The sequence below is a fragment of the Taudactylus pleione genome, unplaced genomic scaffold (genome assembly GCF_031769625.1).
Source record: "Taudactylus pleione unplaced genomic scaffold, aTauple2 ptg001137l, whole genome shotgun sequence".
In the NCBI taxonomy this organism is placed as follows: Eukaryota; Metazoa; Chordata; class Amphibia; order Anura; family Myobatrachidae; genus Taudactylus; species Taudactylus pleione.
The window spans coordinates 4681437-4705439 of record NW_028285538.1 but is presented as its reverse complement, the minus strand read 5'-3'; the positions used below and the strand labels follow the sequence as shown (position 1 = coordinate 4705439).

Sequence of the window (24003 nt, the reverse complement as noted above, 5' to 3'; positions counted from 1 at the left end):
TTGATGATGTGACTGCTGACAAAAGCAGCAGAATAAATTCTGAAGTGTTTTGGGCAATATTATATGCTCATATTCAGTGAAATGCTTCAGAACTCATTGGACGGCGCTTCACAGTGCAGATGGACAATGACCCGAAGCTTACTGCAAAAGCAACCAAAGAGTTTTTTAAGGCTAAAAAGTGGAATGTTATGCAATGGCCAAGTCAATCCCTTGACCTGAATCCGATTGAGCATGCATTTCACTTGATGAAGACAAAACTGAAGGGAAAATGCCCCAAGAACAAGCAGGAACTGAAGACAATTGCAGTAGAGGCCTGGCAGAGCATCACCAGGGATGAAACCCAGCGTCTGGTGATGTCTATGCGTTCCAGACTTCAGGCTGTAATTGCCTGCAAAGGATTTGCAACAAAGTATTAAAAAGTGAAAGTTAGATTTAGGATTGTTTAGTTTGTCCCATTACTTTTGGCCACTTAAAAAGTGGGAGGCACATATAGAAACCATTGTAATTCCTACACCGTTCACCTGATTTGGATGTAATTACACTCAAATTAAATCTGAAAGTCTGCAGTTAAAGCACATCTTGTTTGTTTCATTTCAAAGCCATTGTGGTGGTGAAATATGAAAACTCTGTCAATGTCTATATATATATAGTAAATATTGCTAGTGACTGCATGATAATGTACCAGATTTATAACAGCAATGCATTGTAGATACCACAGTCCTGTGCATTCTAATGTAATATATGTATAATGTATAATTCAAGTGCACAGTCTGGAACCTGATCCCTTGAGGAGGTGGGTGGACCCTAAGGCAGTGGGGCCCACCGGGTGTTTCCCCTGTACCCCCATGGTCCAGTCTGACCCTGCCACTGCTGAATCTTTGTGCAAAATATGCAAATGTCGCAGTCGTCTGGACGTGTATTGAGATGCCTATGTGTAAGCTCTCAGATCCGCTGCTTGTGTACAAAGAAAAATGCAACCATCGAATGATCATCGAATTTCTGAGCAACGTTATGGTTACTCAGAATGGGTATCAGAGTCGCCAGAGCCTTAGCAACTGCGTACGGGATCGCAGTCGCAGGCTGAGAAACACCCGGAAACGGTCACAACACACCTACATTTGAGTCGCCACCTCCTCGTTACCTCCCTTAAAGGTCTCTGCTTGCCAATCACTTTGAGAATAAATCTTCGCTGCAACCGCCGTTTCAGGACCATTGCAGCACTTGCTAATATGAGTTAAGCGCATGCGCAGTATAGAAAAACATCGCTCAACATCATAAACTTCGTCATTGCTTCCATCTTTGAATCAGGCCCACAGCACCCGACCACCTCTTGTATAATTTTTTAAAGCATGTTTTAATAAAGTATTTTATTGTTCACTCTGTACTTCCTAGTCCCAGGGACAATACACAATATACAGTATGTTCTATATATAAATATATATAGACGTGTATGTGTGAGTGTATATAATTATGTACAAAATGGATGCTTAGTCAATTAGTTGCATTTGTTCACTTTTACATCCATGCTGTTATCTTGTGAATATTCTCACTATATTTGAAGCCTCATAGTAAGCACTGTAGATATATATACAGCCATCACTGGGAAACGTGATAATTAGATGTGAAATGCAGATTTTTCAAACTTGATAATTTCATTCTGTGTGAAGCAGATGAATATAGATAAAATATATATATATATATATATATATATATATGTGTGTGTGTGTGTGTATATATATATATTATATATATATATATATACACACAATATAATTATATATTATTGTTTCCTGTGTCCTGTGTTATTCATAGGTTTTGTATGAAACTGTAGTAAAATGCAAATATATACTTTGGTGTTTCTGATGGGAATTTGTATATTAGTATTATTGTACCCATGTGATTTTCTTCTACAGCAGTGGCTCCCAAATTTTCCTGAATCATGGCGCCATAGAATATCAGCTTATTTCTGACTAATATATGCAATTTCTTGGTTTTGTCTTGTGAAGGAAATACTTATTTGTATTTATATTATATTATTTGTATATTATTACCTTTAGTAGGTTTTTGTTCTATTTATTATTTACTTTATTTTTTTATGTATGTATACTATATTATTGCTCTGATGAATAAAAGAAATAATAAAAAAATAAGAATATCAGCTTATTTTTCATGGCACACCTAGGCCAAAAGTTTCTTAATGGAGAAATTGGCGATAATTAATAAATTAAGTGAATTGTGCTTACCTGTAATCACAAGGATCAGCTCTGTGGTGTTGGACAGGGTTGTGTATCTGTTTGTCACATATTTTATGATTGGCAGCCACAAGCACTGGTTTTACCTTTCACAAATAATTATTTGGTTCAGGATAACAAAATCATGGCACCCCTGCATTTGCCCTGCAGCATCCCCAGGACTGTTCTATAGAATTGTTTTGTGTATGTAATCTTTGTAGCTAAAAACTATTGTCTCTTATAATATATATATATATATATATATATATATATATATATTATATATATATATTATTGTTATCCTTTATTTATATGGCGCCACAAGGGTTCCGCAGCCTCACAAAGTACATTAACAAATGAGCAAACTCGTAAAACAGCGACTTACAGTACAAGACAATACAGAGTAAGAACATAGTTTATAAACATTGCTGAAGCGATCTTAACACTCGAAAAAGCAGCAGGGTGTCAGCTACCAAGTGTTAAGTGCCCTTGTGGAGAGTTTAGAGTAGATGATCGTATGAGTGAGGGAAGGAAAAGCACGTAAGGGAAGAGGGCCCTGCTCGTGAGAGCTTACATTCTATAGGGGGGAGACAGACAGGGGTGGCACAGACAGGGTAGACAGTGAGGATGAAGCATGTAAGCAGCGGGTTAGGATGAGAGCTGGAAGGCTTTGAAGTAGTGAGTCTTGAGAGCTGGTTTGAAGATTTGTAGAGAGGTGGAGAGTCTGATAGGGAGAGGGAGAGAGTTCCAGAGGAAGGGAGCAGCACGGGCGAGAGATCTTGGAGGCAGGAAATATATACTGTGTATATATATATATATAGATATATATATATATGTAGCAACCACTTTGCTGCATATATTGTCTTACCCAGGAGAGGCGCAAAAGTATGCTGAATAGTATCTGCGAGTGCCGGACTCTGTGACTTTGTATATATATATATATATATATATATATATCAATCAGTGCTGGGAGCCTGTTTCATCCCCTACTCACTGTAAATCTCCCCTTTCAGAGTCCATTGATTCTCCTACCTGCATCACTGTTAAGGATGGCCATCGATGGTTAATAAACATTGATTTACTACCGGTAGTCAATGATTTTGCCATCGATGGCAGAGAGCCAATGGTTTTCTGCCATAGATGGCAAAGTGGAACCCGATGGTTGTTTTTTTTTGCTCCTGCTTAGCCCTGCGTCCTGGCAAGCAGCTAAGCTCCCACCCCCATTTTTCATTGGCCCGAGGCTTGCCAGGCATCGGGCAGCAGTGGCCATCGAGTGGTGCAAACCATTTTTGGTTCACTATAGTTGAATTGATGGTTATTACTGATGGTGCCATCGATGGTGACCATGGAAAACCACCGATGGCCATCCCTAATCACTGTGTCTTCACTTGTTGCTCAGCTCCGATCTCTAAACACTGCAGTGCACTTCCTGGTCACATGACACATCCAAGGTGTCCATCAGTCCTCAAGGCACGCCCCCCATACTCAGAGGCATGCCTCTTTTAGCGCTCTTTCTGTGCAGTTTGCTATGTGGCCCCGCCCCCAGCTCTGCAAGCAGAGTCTGACTATACAAAGGCGAGGCTGAGCTGTTGCTGCCTCATCTCTTGTCTCCCTGCAGTCCCAAGAAGCTGCACAAAGCTGGTGAGTGTTATCTATTAAAATGACTACAATAAACAAAGAAGATGTTTATAAGTTATAAATATCTTTGTATTATTCTAATAATTTTTATATCAAATCTCAGAAGTATGACAGGGGAGACGGGCCTCCCCTGCCTACCCTGGCTGCATGTGCTAATATATATATATATATATATATATATATATATATATATATATATATATATAAAAACAATGCCTTTATCTTGCACTACAATAATGCAGCAACTCAAGTAGCTCCCCTGTCAGTAAATAACAGAGATAACAATAAATAACAGAGATAACAAAAAAAAACAGCTAGAGGTACACCCTCTAAGTGTTTTTCGTTTTATATATATACAGTCAGGTCCATAAATATTGGGACATTGACAGAATTTTCAGATTTTGACCTCTATTCACCACCACAATGGTTTTGAAATGAAACAAACAAGATGTGCTTTAACTGCAGACTGTCAGATTTAATTTGAGGGTAATTACATCCAAATCGGGTGAACGGTGTAGGAATTACAACAGTTTCAATATGTGTCTCCCCCTTTTTAGGGGCCAAAAGTAATGGGACTATCAACTCAAAAGCTATTTCATGGACAGGTGTGGACTATTCCCTCATTATTTCATTATCAATTAAGCAGGTAAAAGGTCTGGAGTTGATTCTAGGTGTGACATTTGCATTTGGAATCAGTTGCTGTCAACTCTCAATATGATATCCAAAGAGCTGTCACTATCAGTGAAGCAAGCCATCATTAGGCTGAAAAATGTAAACAAACCCATCAGAGAGATAGCAAAAACATTAGGTGTGGCCAAATCAACTGTTTGGTACATTCTTAAAAAGAAAGAACACACCGGAGAGCTCAGCAACACCAAAAGACCCGGAAGACCACGGAAAACAACTGTGGTAGATGACAAAAGAATTATTTCCCTGGTGAAGAAAAACCCCTTCACAACAGTTGGCCAAATCAAGAACTCTCTCCAGGAGGTAGATATATATGTGTCAAAGTCAACAATCAAGAGAAGACTTCACAAGAGTGAATATAAGAGGGTTCACCACAAGATGCAAACCATTGGTGAGCCACAAAAACAGGAAGACCAGATTAGAGTTTGCCAAACAACATCTAAAAAAGCCATTACAGTTCTGGAACAACATCCTATGGACAGATGAGACAAAGATCAACTTATACCAGAGTGATGAGAAGAGAAGAGAAGGAAAGGAACTGCTCATGATCCAAAACATACCACGTCATCAGTGAAGCATGGTGGTGTTAGTGTCATGGTGTGGGCATGTATGGCTGCCAATGGAACTGGTTCCCTTGTATTTATTGATGATGTGACTGCTGACAAAAGCAGCAGAATGAATTCTGAAGTGTTACGGGCAATATTATATGCTCATATTCAGTCAAATGCTTCAGAACTCATTGGGCGGCGCTTCACAGTGCAGATGGACAATGACCCGAAGCTTACTGCAAAAGCAACCAAAGAGTTTTTTAAGGCTAAAAAGTGGAATGTTATGCAATGGCCAAGTCAATCCCCTGACCTGAAATCGATTGAGCATGCATTTCACTTGATGAAGACAAAACTGAAGGGAAAATGCCCCAAGAACAAGCAGGAACTGAAGACATTTGCAGTAGAGGCCTGGCAGAGCATCACCAGGGATGAAACCCAGCGTCTGGTGATGTCTATACGTTCCAGACTTCAGGCTATAATTGCCTGCAAAGGATTTGCAACAAAGTATTAAAAAGTGTAAGTTACATTTAGGATTGTTTAGTTTGTCCCATTACTTTTGGCCCCTTAAAAAGTGGGAGGCACATATAGAAACCATTGTAATTCCGACACCGTTCACCTGATTTGGATGTAATTACCCTCAAATTAAATCTGAAAGTCTGCAGTTAAATCACATCTTGTTTATTTCACTTCAAAGCCATTGTGGTGGTGAATAGAGGCCAAAATATGAAAATTCTGTCAATGTCCCAATATTTATGCACCTGACTGTATATATATATTTATATATATATATTTATATATATATATATATATAATATATATATACACACACACACACATTATTTTTTTTATTATATTCAAATTACTCCTTTGCGGAATTTAGGCAGCCATTATGTTGGTTCTTCGGTTGCACCATTATTCTCCGTCACATTGTACCAGGAAGTAACGTTAGGCTACCTATCTGGGTCTCTCCAGCTGTTTATTTAGCCACAAGTCTGAGAAAGCTGAGGTGTCCTATTTTCTGGAAAAAAAATAATATTTTGCTATTGTGCCAGTTTCCATACATACCCTCCAGATTGGCTTCAAACCTTTAGCTGGGTACACACTAGACGATATGTCGTCAGATCCGGCGGTTCGTACCGATAAATCAGGCACATCGTCTTGTATGTACCTGCTATGTCGATGCGCATTACCTGCAGGCCGATGGTGAATGACGTTGGCGAGGGCCTTGCTGCCGAATGCAGCATAGCCTCCATTGTCACTCCGTCGCTGCCCACATCGGCAAGTGTGTATGTACTTGCAGATGCCGGCTCCCGTCGCTGCTGATGTCGGGCTGGGTACACATCACCTAGTGTGTACCCAGAATTATAGGACCTAGGAGTAGATTTACCACTTGTTGGCAGTGGGGCCCCGTAAACTATAGTTTTGTATTATCGCATGTTGCAGTGATAAGAAATTATTTTTTGTTCAAATGTATCAATAATCCTCTGCCAGGACAGCAGCTCCAATAAGAGCCTGCCCTGGTGAAGAGGTCTGCAGTAAAGGCATAGCAGATGCTATCGTCCCATAGGGACAGGAGATGGTGTAAGCCATCAGGCCGAGCGCCAAAAAACTTAACTTGGTAAATGTTTAACTACACATCCCAGCATGCCTTGCAACAGTTTTAGCATGGCCACATTATACCTCAAATATTCATTTGATAAATGGGCCCCATAGGCTCCTAACTACTATATTCATCACCGTTTAAATGTTAGTCTTGTATTTTCTGTTACCAGCAGAGGGCGCTGTGGAGAAGTGCAGATTGTTCCATGTCCACCTAAAATACTGTGGGGTCTATTTATCAAGCAGTGAATTGTGTGAAGGAGTGAACCAGTGGAGAAGTTGCTCATAGCAACCAATCAGCTTTGAAGCAGCATTTATCATGTACAGTCTATAAAATAATAGGTAGGAGCTGATTGGTTGCTTATGTCCCTGTAAATGTCCCCATTTAACTGACCGACTGGACAATAAAACTTCTCATTTCCTGTATGTTTGATGTAGTTATTTGTCATGCATCTTTATGTATAAGGAGGAGACTTTAAAAAGTGCAAATAAATAAAATTTAGGATACAAGACATAATGGGGATTGTAGCACTCCTCCATCCACCAAGATAGTATAGAGGGTATTGTCCTTAGATTTATAGGTTCATGCCCTGGAAATTATTTAGAACATAATGGCAAGTATGAAGGAGCACAATTAAAAATTTATATATTTTTTTTATTTGTTGTTATTTGCTTGCTCAAATATGATTGGATTATATTTACATAATACAACTAATTGTTTCTATCATTTATTCCCAGCTGAAGTACAAAGTGAGATAGAGAGAATTTTCGAGCTGGCTCGTTCTTTACAGCTCGTAATCCTAGATGCAGATACCATTAATCATCCAGCACAACTAATCAAGACATCATTAGCACCAATAATTGTTCACGTCAAAGTGTCTTCTCCAAAGGTAACAGTATTTGTCACATCTGTCGTGTCGTACATCTGTTTCTATCCACACTGAGTTTCAATATCTGCTCCTTTATTTCCACATGTTGTATCTTTTTATCTGTTTGCCCTTAAGTAACAGTTCCTGTCATTCTGTGGGCGGAACCTGTTTTAAGCAGCCTATCATTTCTCTAGTAATTTGTGACATCACTGAGGCATGAAGCACAGACGTATTTTCATAGCCACAGAACGTTTACAAATATTCTTATCTTTAAAACAAATGATTTTTTTAGCCATTACATTTGCATACGTGGTGCCTCATGCCTCATGTCTTGGTGATATTTCTAGCTCTTGTCGAACTGTTGCATTGTATACCTGTATTGGTTTAGCTTAAAAAATGACTGCCTTAACTTTGTGGAAGGAACTTTAGCCAAAATGTTGCCATTTAAACTGAGCCATCAAGGGCTCAATCCTATTAACTGCGAAGGGGGAGAGTTGCTGTTGTAGAAACGCCGGCAATGGCACCGCAACTCGCCCTTCCTGGCGCCCTGATCTGATCCTGGGCTTGCAGATTTTTGTGGGGCTGATTTAGGGTATAGACTAGATACAGTACTTCCACTGCAGAGTTTTGGCTGTTATCATCATTAACAAAGAAAGTGACTCCACTCCTATCTGATGGGAATAGAAAGGTCACCCAGCCAAATCTGACAAAACTCTAATGCTGGGTACACACTGGCAGATATATTGGCCCATCAATTGATCGGCCAATATATCTTGTGCCGGTCGGCCAGTGTGTACAGGCGATATGTGACACAGTAGAAATGAGTTTCCCTGACCCTACTGTCCACACTCAAAGTCAAAATACAGATATACAGTATGGAAGTGTGACACATTTTTATGTGGGGCAAATGGGTGCATGTCCAACACTTAATCTTGCCCTGTGTGCCCACCTATAGAGATTCTCTAAAGAGAAACGCTCTGTGCAAAATAAAGACTAAAATAAGATTCTGTCATTCTAGGTACTGCAGCGGCTCATTAAGTCCAGAGGAAAATCCCAAAGTAAACACCTAAATGTACAGTTAGTAGCTGCTGACAAACTTGCACAGTGTCCACCAGTAAGTATATATACGCATGTGTGTCATTTACACTTGCCTACGTCAGAGTTGGGAGAAGGCTGGTAAGCCATGCCAGGTTCACACTGGTTACTTTGGTAGGAAAATGCGAAAGGCGTTAAAAAGTGTACTTCCAGTTATTGTCTGTGCACCAGTTACAGGGGAATGTAAAGGCTCATGTAGGGGGGAGAATGATCAAAACTTGGAGCGAGGGTAGAGAGATAAAGTACCAACCAATCAGCTCCTAACTGCACTCTTCAGGCTGTGTTTGAAAAATGACAGTTAGAAGTTGATTGATTGGTACTTTATCTCTCTCCAAGGTTTGATACATCTCCCCCCAAGAAACCAATATAAATGTGAACCTGCACTGCAATTTTTTATCAGGCTGGAGCAAGCCAGGGTGCACGGCTAATCCATGGTCTGCGGGCTTCCCCTGGAAAATTCATTAGTAATGGGTGTGGTACAGAGTGAAACGTCACCTCATTGACTTTCCCTACAGTACTTATCAGGTTACATTTATTTATGCCTTAAAAAAAGAATTAGTACAGTACAGATAGTATGTATCATGTATATGTTCTTGTCTTTATTATGTCGCTTTTGTGTTTGAATGTTTGTTATTGATGTGGATGAAATGCACCTAAAGCTTAACTTTGCAAAAGTGCAACTCCAAGGTACAAAATGCTATGAGGGTGAAGCCTGGTCACTAGCACATCAGGGATGGGGGAAAAGCCAATCATTTTGCAGATATGCTGTGAGAGCCAAAATGTACCTTCTCCACCGCTATCTGTTATTTACGCCATATCACATCGAACAAAGAAAGCTATGTTGTGATGTTTGTGCAAAAGTGGGCACAGAGCAAATGTGCCTAGAACGCCCGTGATCCGGCAAACCCCTCCCATCAAACTGTGCACATATTTGCATTGCCACAGGTGCCGCCGTCTTTTACCCATAAATCCGGGTGCATGTACGTATGAGGTTACAGAAGGATATGTGTGCTGCTAGTTTTCACTTAGTACACTTCCATAAATAAGCTTAATATTATCCCCCTGTTCAGGCTATGAGACATCTGCCACCTGTCATTTTCTGCCCATTCCGGATCTGACCACAACCCCCAATACCCTCAGACATTGCCCCCAAGAGGTGCTTGCTAAAACTACAAGCTATTGTAACAAAGTAACTGGAGAGTTTTGGAAGACGATAAAGGGGGTTATGGAATAGAGTGGTCAAACATTGGCAACTGTACCGCACTGTGATCTCTGCCAGCAGACTTACTAGTACATGTAAGAAATGATGGAAATCCTACAATATTAATGGTTATGTTAGAAAAATAAATCCAGTAAATGAAAATAAATGTAGGGATAGTGGGCTTGATTCAGATATAGACTCAGTGCCAATATTCACGCAGACTGAGCAATTATTTGCCATTGCGAATGTGCGACAGTCGTACTGCGCAGTGAAAGGTGTTTGTTTGTTTTGTGGTTATGCTCACACAGAGGCAATGTGAGTGATAGGTAGCCAGGCTGTGAATAACACAGGGGCGTAGCTATAATGGGTGCAGGGTATATGGTGCACATAGGCCTCTGGGTCCAGGGGGGCCCACACCGCACACCCTGCAGCCATATTTAGTTATACTTACCTTTCTGCAGATTCCGGTGTCCTGCAGCAAAAAATCACAGGGAAAATGGAGACGGACATTTTCCCTGTGACTCATGCATGCTCAGAAAAGATGTCCCTGGGAAAAGGCGTGGGCGCCATTTTCCCAGAGACCCGTGCATGCGCAGTAGATTCTAACATGAAGCCAGAATCTACTGGGCTGACAGAGAGGAGGGGGCCCAAACGTTGGCTGTACACAGACCCCCTCCTCTTTTAAAACGCCCCTGGAATAACCCATAGTTATCATAGGTATGACTAGGCATCAGCATGTATCAGGTATTAATAATGAATGCTTCTGTAAAGTTCTTTTCGAACTGCATTCTGTTCTGCTCAATGGCAGCAGACTGAGACGCAGCTGGAGCACAGGTGGAACACTCGCTGAATGCACATTTGCACCATAAACCTTTATTCAAAGCCATTTTGTGGGCTCAAACGATTTTCAGCCTAATGATTGTGCCTCGTGCCTCGGCGTTGTTGCTCTTTCTTTGTCATTTGTTAGTTTAATGGGCAAGATGCAGAGTTAGGAATAAGAGCAAATCAAAAAAAGTGCAATTTGCACCTTGGAAAAACCATAATACACTGCAGCTGAGGTAGATTTAAAGGCCCTGAGTGTAAGGACCTGTCTCAGACCCACTCGCTAGATGCGTTCGCACGCTAGATGCGTATGGAAATTCTGCAAGGAAGGCGATTGCGCGGCAAGGCATTAGCACGCCCACTATGTCTTAGCGTGTGATCGCATTGTGTATGCAGACGCCCACTAGCTTGTCTTAAGATGCCCACTTGTGCACGTCATATCCAGGTGTGTGCAACCATCAGTAACATCGAATAACATCGGATGCGATCGCAGCACTTGTGGTTGACCATACCCTGCTGCAAGCACTGCGAGTGAATACAACCAGGTGACGTATTGTATTATGCACACCTCTGCCTTTTAATTATGCACACCTCTGAAACGGCGTTAAGATGCTCAGGCACACCTGCGTTCGCATCTTCACTCCCCTGTTTCTAGCGGCCAGCCCCTGTTACCACCCACAAACGGCTTCATCTGTCACTCATTCAGCTGGGCAATCTATGCGCAGGGAGCGAACCCTTCCCGATTGCTCGCACTGGTTCATGCACGCGCATTGCGATGCGTACACATGCACAGAATGCAAACAATTGGCTGACTGCGTGCGAACGCATCCTAGTGAGCGGGTCTGAATCAGGTCCTAAGTCCGATACAAGTGGAAAATGTGGCTACATCCCGTGGCTGGATCTTGCGGACGCACATGGATGGAGATCGCTTGTGCGTACGGAATGCTCCATCTGTCAACAGACCCCACTTTAAGTGAAATTAGTGTTTCTGGGTGCGGTGGGCGTTTCGCGGGCATGTAAGCCGGCTCCCGCACTCGATTGTAGCATGCGGATGGAAACTGGATGTCTGTTTTAGACCGATCTTTTGCACCCAAAATGTGCAGAGAAATTTATCCTGAGTTAGAGGCAAAACAAAAAAAAAGCAAATAACTTTGCACCTTGGCAAAACCATGTCCCACTCAGGGGGGAGGGTCAGATCTAAACTGTATAATATGTGCAGAGAGATTTATTATTTAGAGGGGATGTCCAAACTCAAAACTGAATTGCAGTGTAAAAATTAAGCTGTCCATTATTTGAGGGCTACATGCAAAAGCAGCCAGTATTTACCTTGCAACCAAAAAAAATATGTGTACCCCTTGCATTGCAACATGATTTGTTTCAGGTGCAAAGTTACTTGTTTGCTTGGTTTTTTTGCAGTCCCGCAGCCCCTAGGTAAATTCCGCCACTGGTACTAGTTTGCATTTGCACCCCTTACGTTGCACCATAGTGTATTCCATGAGTAAATTGCTCCTTGTTTTGCTCTCACTCCTAACTCTGAATCAGGCCCCATATGTCTTCAGTCCACACAATGGCTGCTCTCTATGAGAGTGACAGGCACATTTAGCACTATAGTACATACAGTTGGTATTTCCAATAACGAAAGGGTGAGCTGACATATTTACTGTCTGCATGTTTGTTTGCTGAGCAGGAAATGTTTGATGTGATTTTGGATGAGAATCAGCTAGAAGATGCCTGCGAGCACTTGGCGGAGTACCTAGAGGCTTATTGGCGATCCACGCACACCACGAGCAGCAATCCCATGACTCCCCTTCTGGGAAGAAACCTAGGATCTACTGCACTTACGTCATATCCAACAGCAATCTCTGGATTACAGGTACCAAGTGTAAGCTGCCCGTGTATACTCTCATCCAGTAATTTAACTGCACAGATGTAACTATGGATAAAGGGCCTGATTCAGCTTAGGACGGAACTGCAAAGCCTGCAGCTCTGCAATTCCGTCCTTGCTAATATGCAAATGCAGCAGGAGGTGTATGACATCCCCTGCTGCATTTGTCATCCCAGCACTGCGACCAAGGACGCAGGCTGGGATCACCATCGTGACCATCGGTCGTGATGGTGGCTGGTGCTGGGCCGCCGGCCAGCTGAGTAAACCTCAGCTTACTCAGGCCCGTCGGTTTGCCAGGCCAGGAAACTACGTTTGTAGTCGCAGCCCCTGGCTTTAACACTCCCGTAAATCTTGGCCAACAAGCCCCCATTTCCAGAAACGCGACCATCCGCGTCCCCGCACCACCCCTTAAATGCCTGTTTTGCACTTTTGCTGTTTTGCACATACGTACAATGCTGAATTAACCCCAAAGTATCAATGAAGTACACAGAGGGGAGATTCATCGCATCATGTACAACAGATGCTGAATCTCTAGATTGCAGGTCTCAGGTGTATTCGACAGTGTACTCTAAGATATACATTGGTTTATTGTTTCTAACCCTTAACAACCTTGTGTAGCTTACTTAACATAAACTAATAAATAATGACACAGACAACAAGAGCTTGGCTAAAATGTCACAGCTTTTATTTATAATTAATTAATTAATTAACCCAACCAAGGTGGCAAAGGGACGCTGCAGGCTCAGTTCTAGCTTTTACTTTACTCAAATACTCGGGAAATGACTGAAACGTCCCCCGTCTAGACGCACTAGCATTGGCCTTTTGGGCCAATCCGAGATGCTTTCGTACAAAAGCGCCCAGGTCCCCCCGCACAGAGCAGGACAAATTCACCAGGTTCATCGAGGGCAAGTGCCTCCACAACGTGTCTTGCGCCACATAAAGCCACTGAGCTGCAGCCTACTCCCGCCACGCTGCGCCTCCCCTAAATTGGGAAAGAAAAGGTTAGTGTGACACAACAAAACCAGTAACGGGTGGGATGGCAGGTTTCAAAGAACCAGAAAAAAGAGGCTGTCTTCATGCCAACAAGCCAATATATACTGATCATCTGACCACTCCCTCAAGCAATATCATTGGCTCACCCAACCAGCTGACCAGACAGCACTAGAAAGTGCCCAGCAACAAGACTGTCATCAACAGCCATACAGCAAAAAACCTAGTATTCTTAGATATTCTCTCGCTTATCCAACCTTCGCTTACTATTACCTAACCAAACTGCACAGATCTGGACATGCAGAAGTTGGTCTTTGACCGAGATGCAGTCTACGCTCACTTTTGTATTTGGGGCCCCAGAATTCCATTTGCATGACATTCTAGGAAGCACAAGATTGCTGACGTGTTATGTCGCCATTCACGTGCTCCTAGACATCACATTGTTTCTCTTTGAGTGCTAACACATATCTAAAGGAATTAGTTCCACACGTGTGAGAGACAGGAGAAAGAAAGGAAATCAGTTCTGCACATGTAACGCACTAAAGGGCATATTTATTAATATTTATGGTCTGCCCCCAAGATTAAGGATTCCTTATTGCTACAATTTGTGGCGATAAGGAATTCTTATTCACCTGAATGTATTATTATTTATTAATTGACTCGCCGGGACAAGGGCTCAGATAGGAGATTGTCCCAGCAATTTGCCAACTGCTATGCGACTGCGCATGCACCAGTATTCGTCGGCACATGTGCAAGCGGGCAGCACCAGTTAGGGATCCTGCGGATCCCTCTCCCGGAGAATTCTGTGAACTGTAGCCCATATGGTACTACCTGAAACGGCACCCTGCAGCCTAGAAAGCCACTGCAGATCTGTGTGGAAGCTCAGCCTTTTCCAGGTCCCAGTGATTCAACCCCATCATTGTAATGTCTTGGTTTCACATGTTCAGGGGGCGAGGCTGGCACAGGGCAGATTATCGCCCTGCTATGGTTGTGTGTGGAGAAAACCCACGGAAAGACGGATAGAACATACATACTTCACACAGATAGACCCCTGGTAGATATTAAATCCATGACCCCAGGGCCATGCGAGGCAGCAATGCTAGCCACTGTGCAGCAATGCTGTCCATCAGTGGTTTCATATCACAATAGTGGGCCCCTGATACTCATTGCAGAACTTACAACAGTATCATGAAAAATAACATGTATCAATTTATCTCAAGCAATGTTTTAGCTGACAAATGAGTGCTGCAGAGTGGAACATGACTTTAACATGAACAGTAATATATCATTGACCTAAATAGAGACATGTGACTAATTTGAAAACAGTAAAAAAGACCAGAACGCCCCTCCAAATAAAATGAATTGTTCCTAATTAAAGCTCAATAGCAAACACCCTACATAGGACAGTCATGGAGGATATTACCACTGTTCTGGGTGATTGTGGGGAGTTACCATATTGGCGTGCAGGGGGTGAGGTTACGCTGAAACACCCCACTGAGTGCAAGTATGGCAGCGCCATAAGCCCCACCCTCCCGTAATAAAGGGAGGGGCTTAGAGTTAGTGGGGCCCACCGGGGAATACCCCGACTCCCCGGCAGGCCAGTCCATGCCTGACTATATTAGAGAGGGGGAAGTAGCAGGCCGTTCCCTAAATCCTACTACTGCCAAGTTATGGGGTCTATGTAGTGAGAGGTTTATTTACTAACCCTTGGTGGAGATAAAGTGAACGGACATAAAGTACCAACCAACCAGCTCCTAACTGTAATTTTTCAAACACAGCCTGTGACATGGCAGTTAGGAGCTGATTGGTTGCGACTTTATCTCCGTTAACTTTATCTTCATCCAAGGTTTAGTAAATAGACCATTAAGCGTTGGAGAGAGAGAAAGTCGACGGAGATAAAGTACCACCCAATCAGCTCCTAACTGCCATTTTTCAAACACAGGGCCTCATTTATCAATGGGTTTTATCATTCACTATGAGTGATAAAACTAGTGCGTATGATAATGGTGCTCCAGCCGATCAGATCCAAATCTGTCATCTGTTGGAAATATGACGGTTGGTAGCTGATTGGCTGGAGCACCATTATCATACTTAACGATAAAACTAATTGATAAATGAGACCCACAGCCTGTAAAGTGACAGTTAGGGGCTGATTGATTGGTACTTTATCACTGTCAACTTTATCTCTGTCACAACCCGGGTCTGTTTCCCTTACCGCCTGGTCACTTACCGATTCTGCCAGCATTCTCTGTCACGTCCTAGACACGCAGGCTTCAGTATTTCCTGGCCTGCTAGGCCACAGACAACATCAAAGCCTGCTCTAGAGTATTGCAATGACAAATCCCGATCACATAAATGTAGTGGCCAATCGAGTGACAGCCTGAGCCTTCCCGTACCACCTGACTCTGCTCAGGGTAAACCAGGGGTATATCTCCCAGCTGCTAGCTCTACCAATTCACCAGTACTATGTCTAAATTCGCTTTCTACTGAGTAAGCTATGCTGTGTGCCTATTGCATTCCTGGATTTCCATTGGTGCAGTTTTGTTCCTGTTTGCTGCAAGGATTCCTGCAAGTGTTCTACACCTGTAGCAATTATTCCACTAGCTGCACAGGTAATCGTAGCCTGTTCCAGTTAACTGAACCAGTACCATGCCTGTTCATATATCATCCATGCTGCACAGTGAGTTTCTGCTGGTTCCTGCTCCATTGGTGAGATTTCTGGTATCCCTGTCCACTACCCATTCCAGTGTTTGGTCTGCATCTGGTCCTGCTATCATCTGAGTGCTCATGGATCTTGGACTACAGTGACAACCCAGTTCGAGCCTGGTAATTATGTTGCCAAGATCTACCACTCCAGCATTCCGGTTTACAGATACAAGTAAGAAGAGTGCTATTATATATTGTCTACAGTAACAACCCAGTACCAGCCTGGGTAATCTACTGCTACACTCTTCTCTGCTATACATACCAACCTGTCTCCAACACAGAAGTCCCTGGTGGTCTAGTGGGTACGAACCGGCAAGATTCGGGTTCGATTCCCGGTCAGGGAAGTGTTGGTACCTCATGCCAGAAGGTCTCCTCAGGCCTGCCAACTTTCTCTACACACCTCCAGACACCCATACAGACTTTTTTCAGACACCGGGTCTACAAACAAATACAAGCCTGACAGTTTGTACTGGCCACATGGATCCGAAAGAATATGTCTATCACCATACCTCCTTAGCAGTATTGCGGGACGTCGGGAGGGTCTGGAGGTGACAAGTCGCCAGCTGGTACACTGTCTACAGGAAATCTCCACCCGCTAGGATATGATTCTAAACTCTGCTGCAGGATCTAGAGTTCCTACCCCTCCTGCATCATCTATTGCACCTGCACCCAGACTTCACCTACCCACTCCTAATACATTTGTTGGGAACCCCAAGTTATGCCGCGAGTTTTTAAATCAATGTGATGTGTACTTTACTCTGCAACCTACCAACTTTCCATTGGATAAAACAAAAATTGCCCATATTGTATCTATGCTATTGGGTCCAGCTCTGGACTGGGTATCCCCATTATGGGAGCGATCAGATCCACTACTGTCCTCCTATACTGACTTTATTACCACCTTCCGTAGGATATTTGATGAGCCTGGAAGAGCTATGGACATACTACAGCTACGCCAAGGCAGTAAAACTATGGGGCAGTATGTGGTACAATTTCAGACACTAGCATCAGAATTACGGTGGAATGAGGAAGCTCTTGTAGCCACATCCTGGAATGGAGTTTCTGAAAGAATCAAAGACGAATTGGTGACTCGTGATCATCCATCTAAGTTAGCAGATATCATCCTTCTGTGCACTAAAATGGACTTATGCCTCCTTGAGTGTTCCTGTGGGAAAAATCAGTGGTCCCCCATCACCCTCTATTAAAACTCCAGTTAATAAAGAACCCATGCAAATCAGTAAATCCTGTCTCTCTCCTGAGGAACGTCAGAGGCGACGTCGGTCAAATGTATGTTTGTATTCTGGTGAAGCTGGGCATATGATTTCCTCATGTACCAAACGACTGGGAAACGGTCGCTCCTAACGTCTCAGAGAGGGAAAAGATTAGGAGGATTACATCCCTCTCCCAAACAACCTGACTCTGTGATTTTTGTGACTCTTGTTTTTTTCTAAAGATGTACGGATTTGGGCCCTGATTCAGAGCCGGACGCTCTGACCAGAGCGCTCGCTCTGAATCAGGGCCCACCTCCATTAATATGGAGCGTCCTCCTGGACACTCGTATAGCTGTGGGTCACCACCCACAGCATATACGAGCGTGCAGGATGATGGTCGCGATGGTCTTGACCATCGCGACCATCGAAACTGTGAGCAAAAGCCTGCGGTTGGGTTTTTCAACCGCAAGGCCAGGAGTGATATTGGCTCTATCAGAGCCAAAATCACTCCCACTGACATCACTATTGATGTCAGTGGGGCCGGCTTCAGACGAACGCCTCCATCTGGCAGGCACGCCCCCGGCACGCCCACCAAAGGGGGCGTGCTGTCACTCACCATCGACAGCACGCCCCCTTTGATGAGACACTCCGAGCGAAGGAAAGTCCTTCGCTCGTCGGGTCTCGCGCATGCGCAAGACGGAGCTCCCTCCGTCGTGCGCATGTGCAGTGGGGACCATCGACCCACTTGTGAGCGCACAGCCGCTCGCGAGTGGGTCTGAATGAGGGCCTTGGTTTTATTCGGTTCTTATCGACAAATTATCGTAAGTTCAGATTTCTCTTATTGGCTATCCAAATCACGTGACAGCCAGATAGCCAATATGATGCCGTTTTTGAGATCTGAACATATCCGAGTAAAACCGAATCGCACATCTCTAGTTTTTTCCAATAAACGTAACACCCTTTCTGCTCTCCTGGACTCTGGTGATGCTGAGAACTTTAGAACAAAAACTATGTTGTTAAGCATCATATACCCACTGAGACTTTGTCCCATGCAGTCTCACTGTCAGCTGTGGATGGCAGTTTGATTCCTCATGGCTCCATCACTCACTGCACCTCAGCTGTTAAACTCCAGGTGTGGGCGTTACACTCTGAAGAAATATTCTTTTTGTCTATTCCAAAAGACACTCACTCTATTGTACTCGGACTTCCATGGCTGCAGAAACATAACCCTCAAATTGAGTGGTCTACCATGCACATTCTGTCCTGGGGTAAGAGTTGTGCTAAAACCTGTTTGGAAAAAGTGGTACCTATCCGGTCTTCTGATGCTGCCCTGGCAGAGAAATTACCATCCCAATACCATCTCTTTCTAGATGTTTTCAGCAAACACAGGGGCTGACACTCACAGGGAGTGGGATTGCCCCATACACTTGTTACCTGGTAAAACACCTCCCCGGGGTCGTACATATTCATTATCGGTGCCTGAAACTAAATCTATGTCTGAGTACATCCAGCAAAATCTTGACAAAGGATTTATGCATCCATCACTCTCTCCTGCCAGTGCGGGGTTTTTCTTTGTTAAAAAAAAAGATGGTGGACTTCGCCACTGTATTGACTACAGTGGTCAAAAACAGTTATCCATGAAATCATGGTCAAAAGCCGTTATCCATTACCATTAATCACAGAGCTCTTCAACTGAGTAAATGGGTCTACTGTCTTCACAAAACTGGATTTAAGGGGTGCATATAATCTGATCCTTATTCCAGAGGATGAAGAATGGAAGACGGCGTTTAATACAAGAGATGGGCACTATGAATATCTCGTCATGCCCTTCAGTCTGAGCAATGTCCCTGCAGTGTTTCAAAATTTGTGAACAAAATATTCCGTGACCTCCTGTCTCATTCCATGGTTGTATATTTAGTTGATATTGTTATATTTTCCACTGACCTAGTCTCTCATCATGACCAAGTGAAAGAAGTTCTCCGAAGACTTTGTGCTAACCAGTACCAGATATTCCTTTTTTAGGGTATATCATTTCAGGTGCCGGCCCCAAGATGGACCCTGAAAAAGTACAGCGGTACTCTCCTGGTCTGGACCCAATTCTCTGAAAGCCATTCAAAGATTCCTGGGCTTCTCCAACTATTCCAGAAAATGTATTAAAGGATTCTCCACATTGGCAGCTCCTATCTCTGCATTAACCCGCAAGGGTGCCAACCCAACGCAGTGGTCTCCTGAAGCAAAGTCAGCATTCCAGCTGCTAAAACAATCATTTATTTCAGCTCCTGTACTTAGCCAGCCAGATATCACTCAACCCTTCATCCTTGAGGTGGACGCATCCTCAGAAGGAGTGGGGGCAGTTCTATCACAGAGATCCGAGGATAAATTGCACCCTTGTAGATTCTTCTCTAAAAAAAATCCTGCCTGCTGAAAAGAACTACCCCATTGATGAGAAAGAACTTTTAGCCATCAAATTAGCCTTTGAAGAATGGCGTTATCTGCTAGAAGGAGCCCGCTTTCCAATCCCTGTATTTACCGACCACAAAAACCTTCTGTTTCTAAAGACTGCCCAATGTCTCATGCCCAGACAAGCCTGGTGGACGTAATTCTTTTCACGATTTGACTTCAAAATTTTCTTCCGTCCAGGGTCCTGTAATTGCAAGGCAGATGCCTTATCTCTGACCATGAACCCAGCGGATGAATCAGATGTACCTGAACAGTATCCAATGTTAATCCCCACTGTTTTCGCTGTTGATGATGTGGTCACGCCTCCTCCAGGGAAATCGTTTGTCTCTCCTGAACTTCGCAAACAACTATTGTTATGGGCTTATGCCTCCAAGTTCTCCTGCCATATAAGCGTTAAAAAGACTTTGGAACTTATCAAAAGATCTTATTGGTGGCCATCAATGCTTTCTGATGTGCAAGAATTTGTATCCTCATGCTCTCAGTGTGCCTAGCATAACATTTCTCGTCAGCTGCCTGTTGGACCATTACAGCCTCTGCCCATTCCACTACAACCCTGAACCCATATATCCATGGATTTTATTACCGACCTCCCAGCCTCTAAGGGCTGTACCACCAATCTGGGTTGTGGTAGACATGTTTTAAAAAATGGAACACTTTGTACCCCTAACCAGCTCCACGTCTCACTCAGCCCTTCACTTACGAAATATTTAGTCTTCACGGATTACCCAAAGAAATTGTCTCACAGTTTGTTGCTCATTTCTGGCGATCTCTCTGCTCTACAGATACAGCTAAAGTTTTCCACAGGTTATCACCCGCAATCTAATGGGCAGACTGAGAGAGTTAACCAGGACCTAGAAACTTTTCTCTGCATGTATATTACATCCTCCCAGGATGATTGGACTGATTTCTTGCCATGGGCCAAATTCTTCCATAACAATTCATACCACACTTCATCTGGAACTACACTCTTTTTGACAGTCTATGGACATAGATTGTCAAAACCTTTGCTGACAGAAAGAGGAGGGCCATTCCACATATTAAGGTGGATGATCATGTTTGGCTATCTATATGCAACATCAGACTTCGAGTACCAACAATGAAGTTTGCTCCTCGTTTCATTGGTCCATTTTCTTTTTTGTCAAGATCATCAACCCAGTGGCTTATCGTTTACAGCTTTCTCCGTCACTCAAGAGTCCCAATTATTTTCATGTGTCTCTCGTCAAACATCTTATTCTCAACAGGTTCCAGACTTCTCCCCCTAAACCTCCTCCAGTTAAGACCCAGCGAGGGGTTGAGTTTGAAATTGAGAGCATTGTCGATTCCCAATGTCATTATGGGAAACTCCAATATCTGGTCCATTGTAAAGGAAACGGTCCTGAGGAGAGATCCTGGGTGAGTGCTGAAGATGTTAATGCACCTCGTCTTATTTCCACTTTTCATGCCAAGTTTCTTAGGAAACCAAAGAGATGTCCTGAGGCCACTCCTCAGGGGGGGGTGCTGTCACAACCTGGGTCTGTTTCCCTTGCCACCGGGTCAGTTACAGATTCTGCCAGCATTCTCTCCTAGACACACAGGCTTCAGTATTTCCCAGTCTGCTAGGCCACAGACAACATCAGAACCTGCTCTAGAGTATTGCAATGACAAGTCCCGATCACCTGACTGTAGTGGCCATCGAGTGACAGCCTGAGCCTTCCCGTACCACCTGACTCTGCTCAACATATCCTGGGTAACCCAGGGGTATATCTCCCAGCTGTTGGCTCTACCAATTCGCCAGTACAATGTCTAACCTCAGTCTCTACTGAGTAAGCTATGCTGTGCTCCTATTGCATTCCCGGATTTTCATTGGTGCAGTTTTGTTCCTGTTTGCTGCATGGATTCCTGCAAGTGTTCTACACCTGTGGCAGCTATTCCACTGGCTGCACAGGTAATCTCAGCCTGTTCCAGTTACCTGAACCAGTACCGTGCCTGTTTATATATCATCCATGCTGCACAGTGAGTTTCTGCTGGTTCCTGCTCCATTGGTGCCGTTCCTGGTATCACTATCCACTACCCATTCCGGTGTTTCCGGTGTTCGGTCTGCATCCAGTCTTACTACCATCTGAGTGCTCCTGGATCCTGGACTATAGCGACAACCCAGTTCAAGCCTGGTAAATATGTTGCCAAGATCTACCACTACAGCATTCCGGTTTACAGATACTAGTAAGAAGAGTGTTATTACATATTATTTACAGTAACATCCTAGTAAAAGCCTGGTCAATCTACTGCTACACTACTCTGATATACATAGCAACCTGTCTCCGACACCGAAGTCCCTGGTGGTTTTGTGGGTACGATCCGGCACCTCTCAGCCAAACCCGGGTTCGATTCCTGGTCAGGGAAGTGTTCTCTACCTCATGCCAGGTCTCTTCAGGCCTGCCAGCTTTCTCTACACACCTCCAGACACCCATACAGACTTTTCTCAGACGCCGGGTCCAAAAACAAATGCAAGCCTGACAATTTCCCTCCAAGGCTTAGTACATAGACCCCTGAATTTCATAGCTGAGAGAAGGAAAGCTCCATCCAATATGTTTGCAAGTCAGAGCTGTAACAGTTAAGCAGGTTAGACTGTGTCCTGATAGCTGAAGAACCTACATTTTGCCCGACACCACTCCTTGGTAGCTCTAATGAATCAATGAGACTGGATATTTTTAGGTAAATTATGGAATAGTCACTGGATTATAAAACTGGTTCTGTAGTTTTTCCTGTTTGTTTGTTTTTATTTGAACTGTATATAGCACTTGGAAGCGATAATTCCCTTCTTTGACACAAGGGTTGCTCATCTTCCTATGACACTAATGGACCAAGAGGAGTTCTTTCAGTGCCTCTCCTTAATAGCTTCCATTACTATGAAGTCTAATGACTAATTGGGGACCTATGTCCTGGTGGGTCCAACTCCAAGAAAATTGCTCTTTTAATAAACTGGCCCCATATAGACTGCTGACAAAACGGTTATTTACAACATACGATCTGTACCACTGTATGTATGTATTTATACTGGTCGATTGTAATGGATCTTCAATAAGAAAAGAAAACAGGGGAAAAAAGAGTAAAATACTTAAGGACTAAAGACTTTGAGATGTAGTGCTACAGAAATACGTCAGTTTTGTAATTAACAATTTCCGGATAGTTTCCTGAGTTAACATCATGGTTTCCTTCAAGGGAAAGAAAAAATATTATTCAACCTCTTCTACAACACTTTAAATATGTGGGAGGTGTAATTCCATGTTAAGCACCAGTAATAATGTATTCATTCCACTGTTATTTCAGAGTCAGCGCATGAGGCACAGTAACCACTCGACCGAGAATTCCCCCATCGAGAGACGAAGTTTAATGACCTCTGATGAGAATTATCACAATGAAAGAGCTCGGAAAAGCAGGAACCGCTTGTCTTCCAGTTCTCAACACAGTCGCGATCATTATCCTCTTGTGGAAGAAGAGTACTCCGACTCCTACCAGGACACTTATAAACCTCACCGGAACCGCGGCTCCCCTGGAGGATATAGCCATGATTCCAGGCACAGGCTTTGAGTTTTTTTGAAGTTGGGAATGAGTAGTGGTCACTGGCCAATTTGCTGTCCAATAAACTTATAGTGCATTGTTTTTTTATGCATTGCAGGTCAAACAGACAACAAAAAGGTCACATAACTTGCAGCAACATAAGGTAGATAGAATATACAAACCACTTTATTTTGCCAGCTGTAGGAGTATCTGTTGATACTGTATCACCGGCAAAATACTTACCATATCCATATAAATATATACATACGTGTAGGTAGAAATTGATTGTGCCCTATTCACAGGTCTTTTACTATGACATCTACATTAGAGCAGTATGTGTTTACATGGAGTATTGCACACATCCATTTGTAGTCTAGGGCTTGGGATCCTCAACTACAGTTCTCAAAATACTGGGCAGTTCACGTCTTGGAGGTCTCTTCGCAGAGCAAAATGATGACTTAGTCAATAGCACAGGGATGTCTATCAGAGAGATTTCACTGATAGGACCTCTGGTTTTAGTTCCT

The 24003-nt window shown here is 43.3% G+C and overlaps 1 protein-coding gene across 2 annotated transcripts in view; it reads left to right on the top strand.

The window, feature by feature from the left end:
* Window positions 1-23509, top strand: part of CACNB4 (calcium voltage-gated channel auxiliary subunit beta 4) — a 44168-nt gene extending 20659 nt beyond the window's left edge. The window contains exons 6-9 of one of the 2 annotated variants that reach the window (XM_088462008.1): window positions 7442-7593; window positions 8591-8686; window positions 12378-12563; window positions 23249-23509. In XM_088462008.1, coding sequence (XP_088318134.1) covers window positions 7442-7593; window positions 8591-8686; window positions 12378-12563; window positions 23249-23509 — 695 coding nt within the window. Of the gene's footprint in view, window positions 1-7441; window positions 7594-8590; window positions 8687-12377; window positions 12573-23248 lie in introns of both variants that reach the window. The other variant, XM_088462007.1, reaches the window with a different exon arrangement.
* The last annotated feature ends 494 nt before the right edge of the window (window positions 23510-24003 follow it).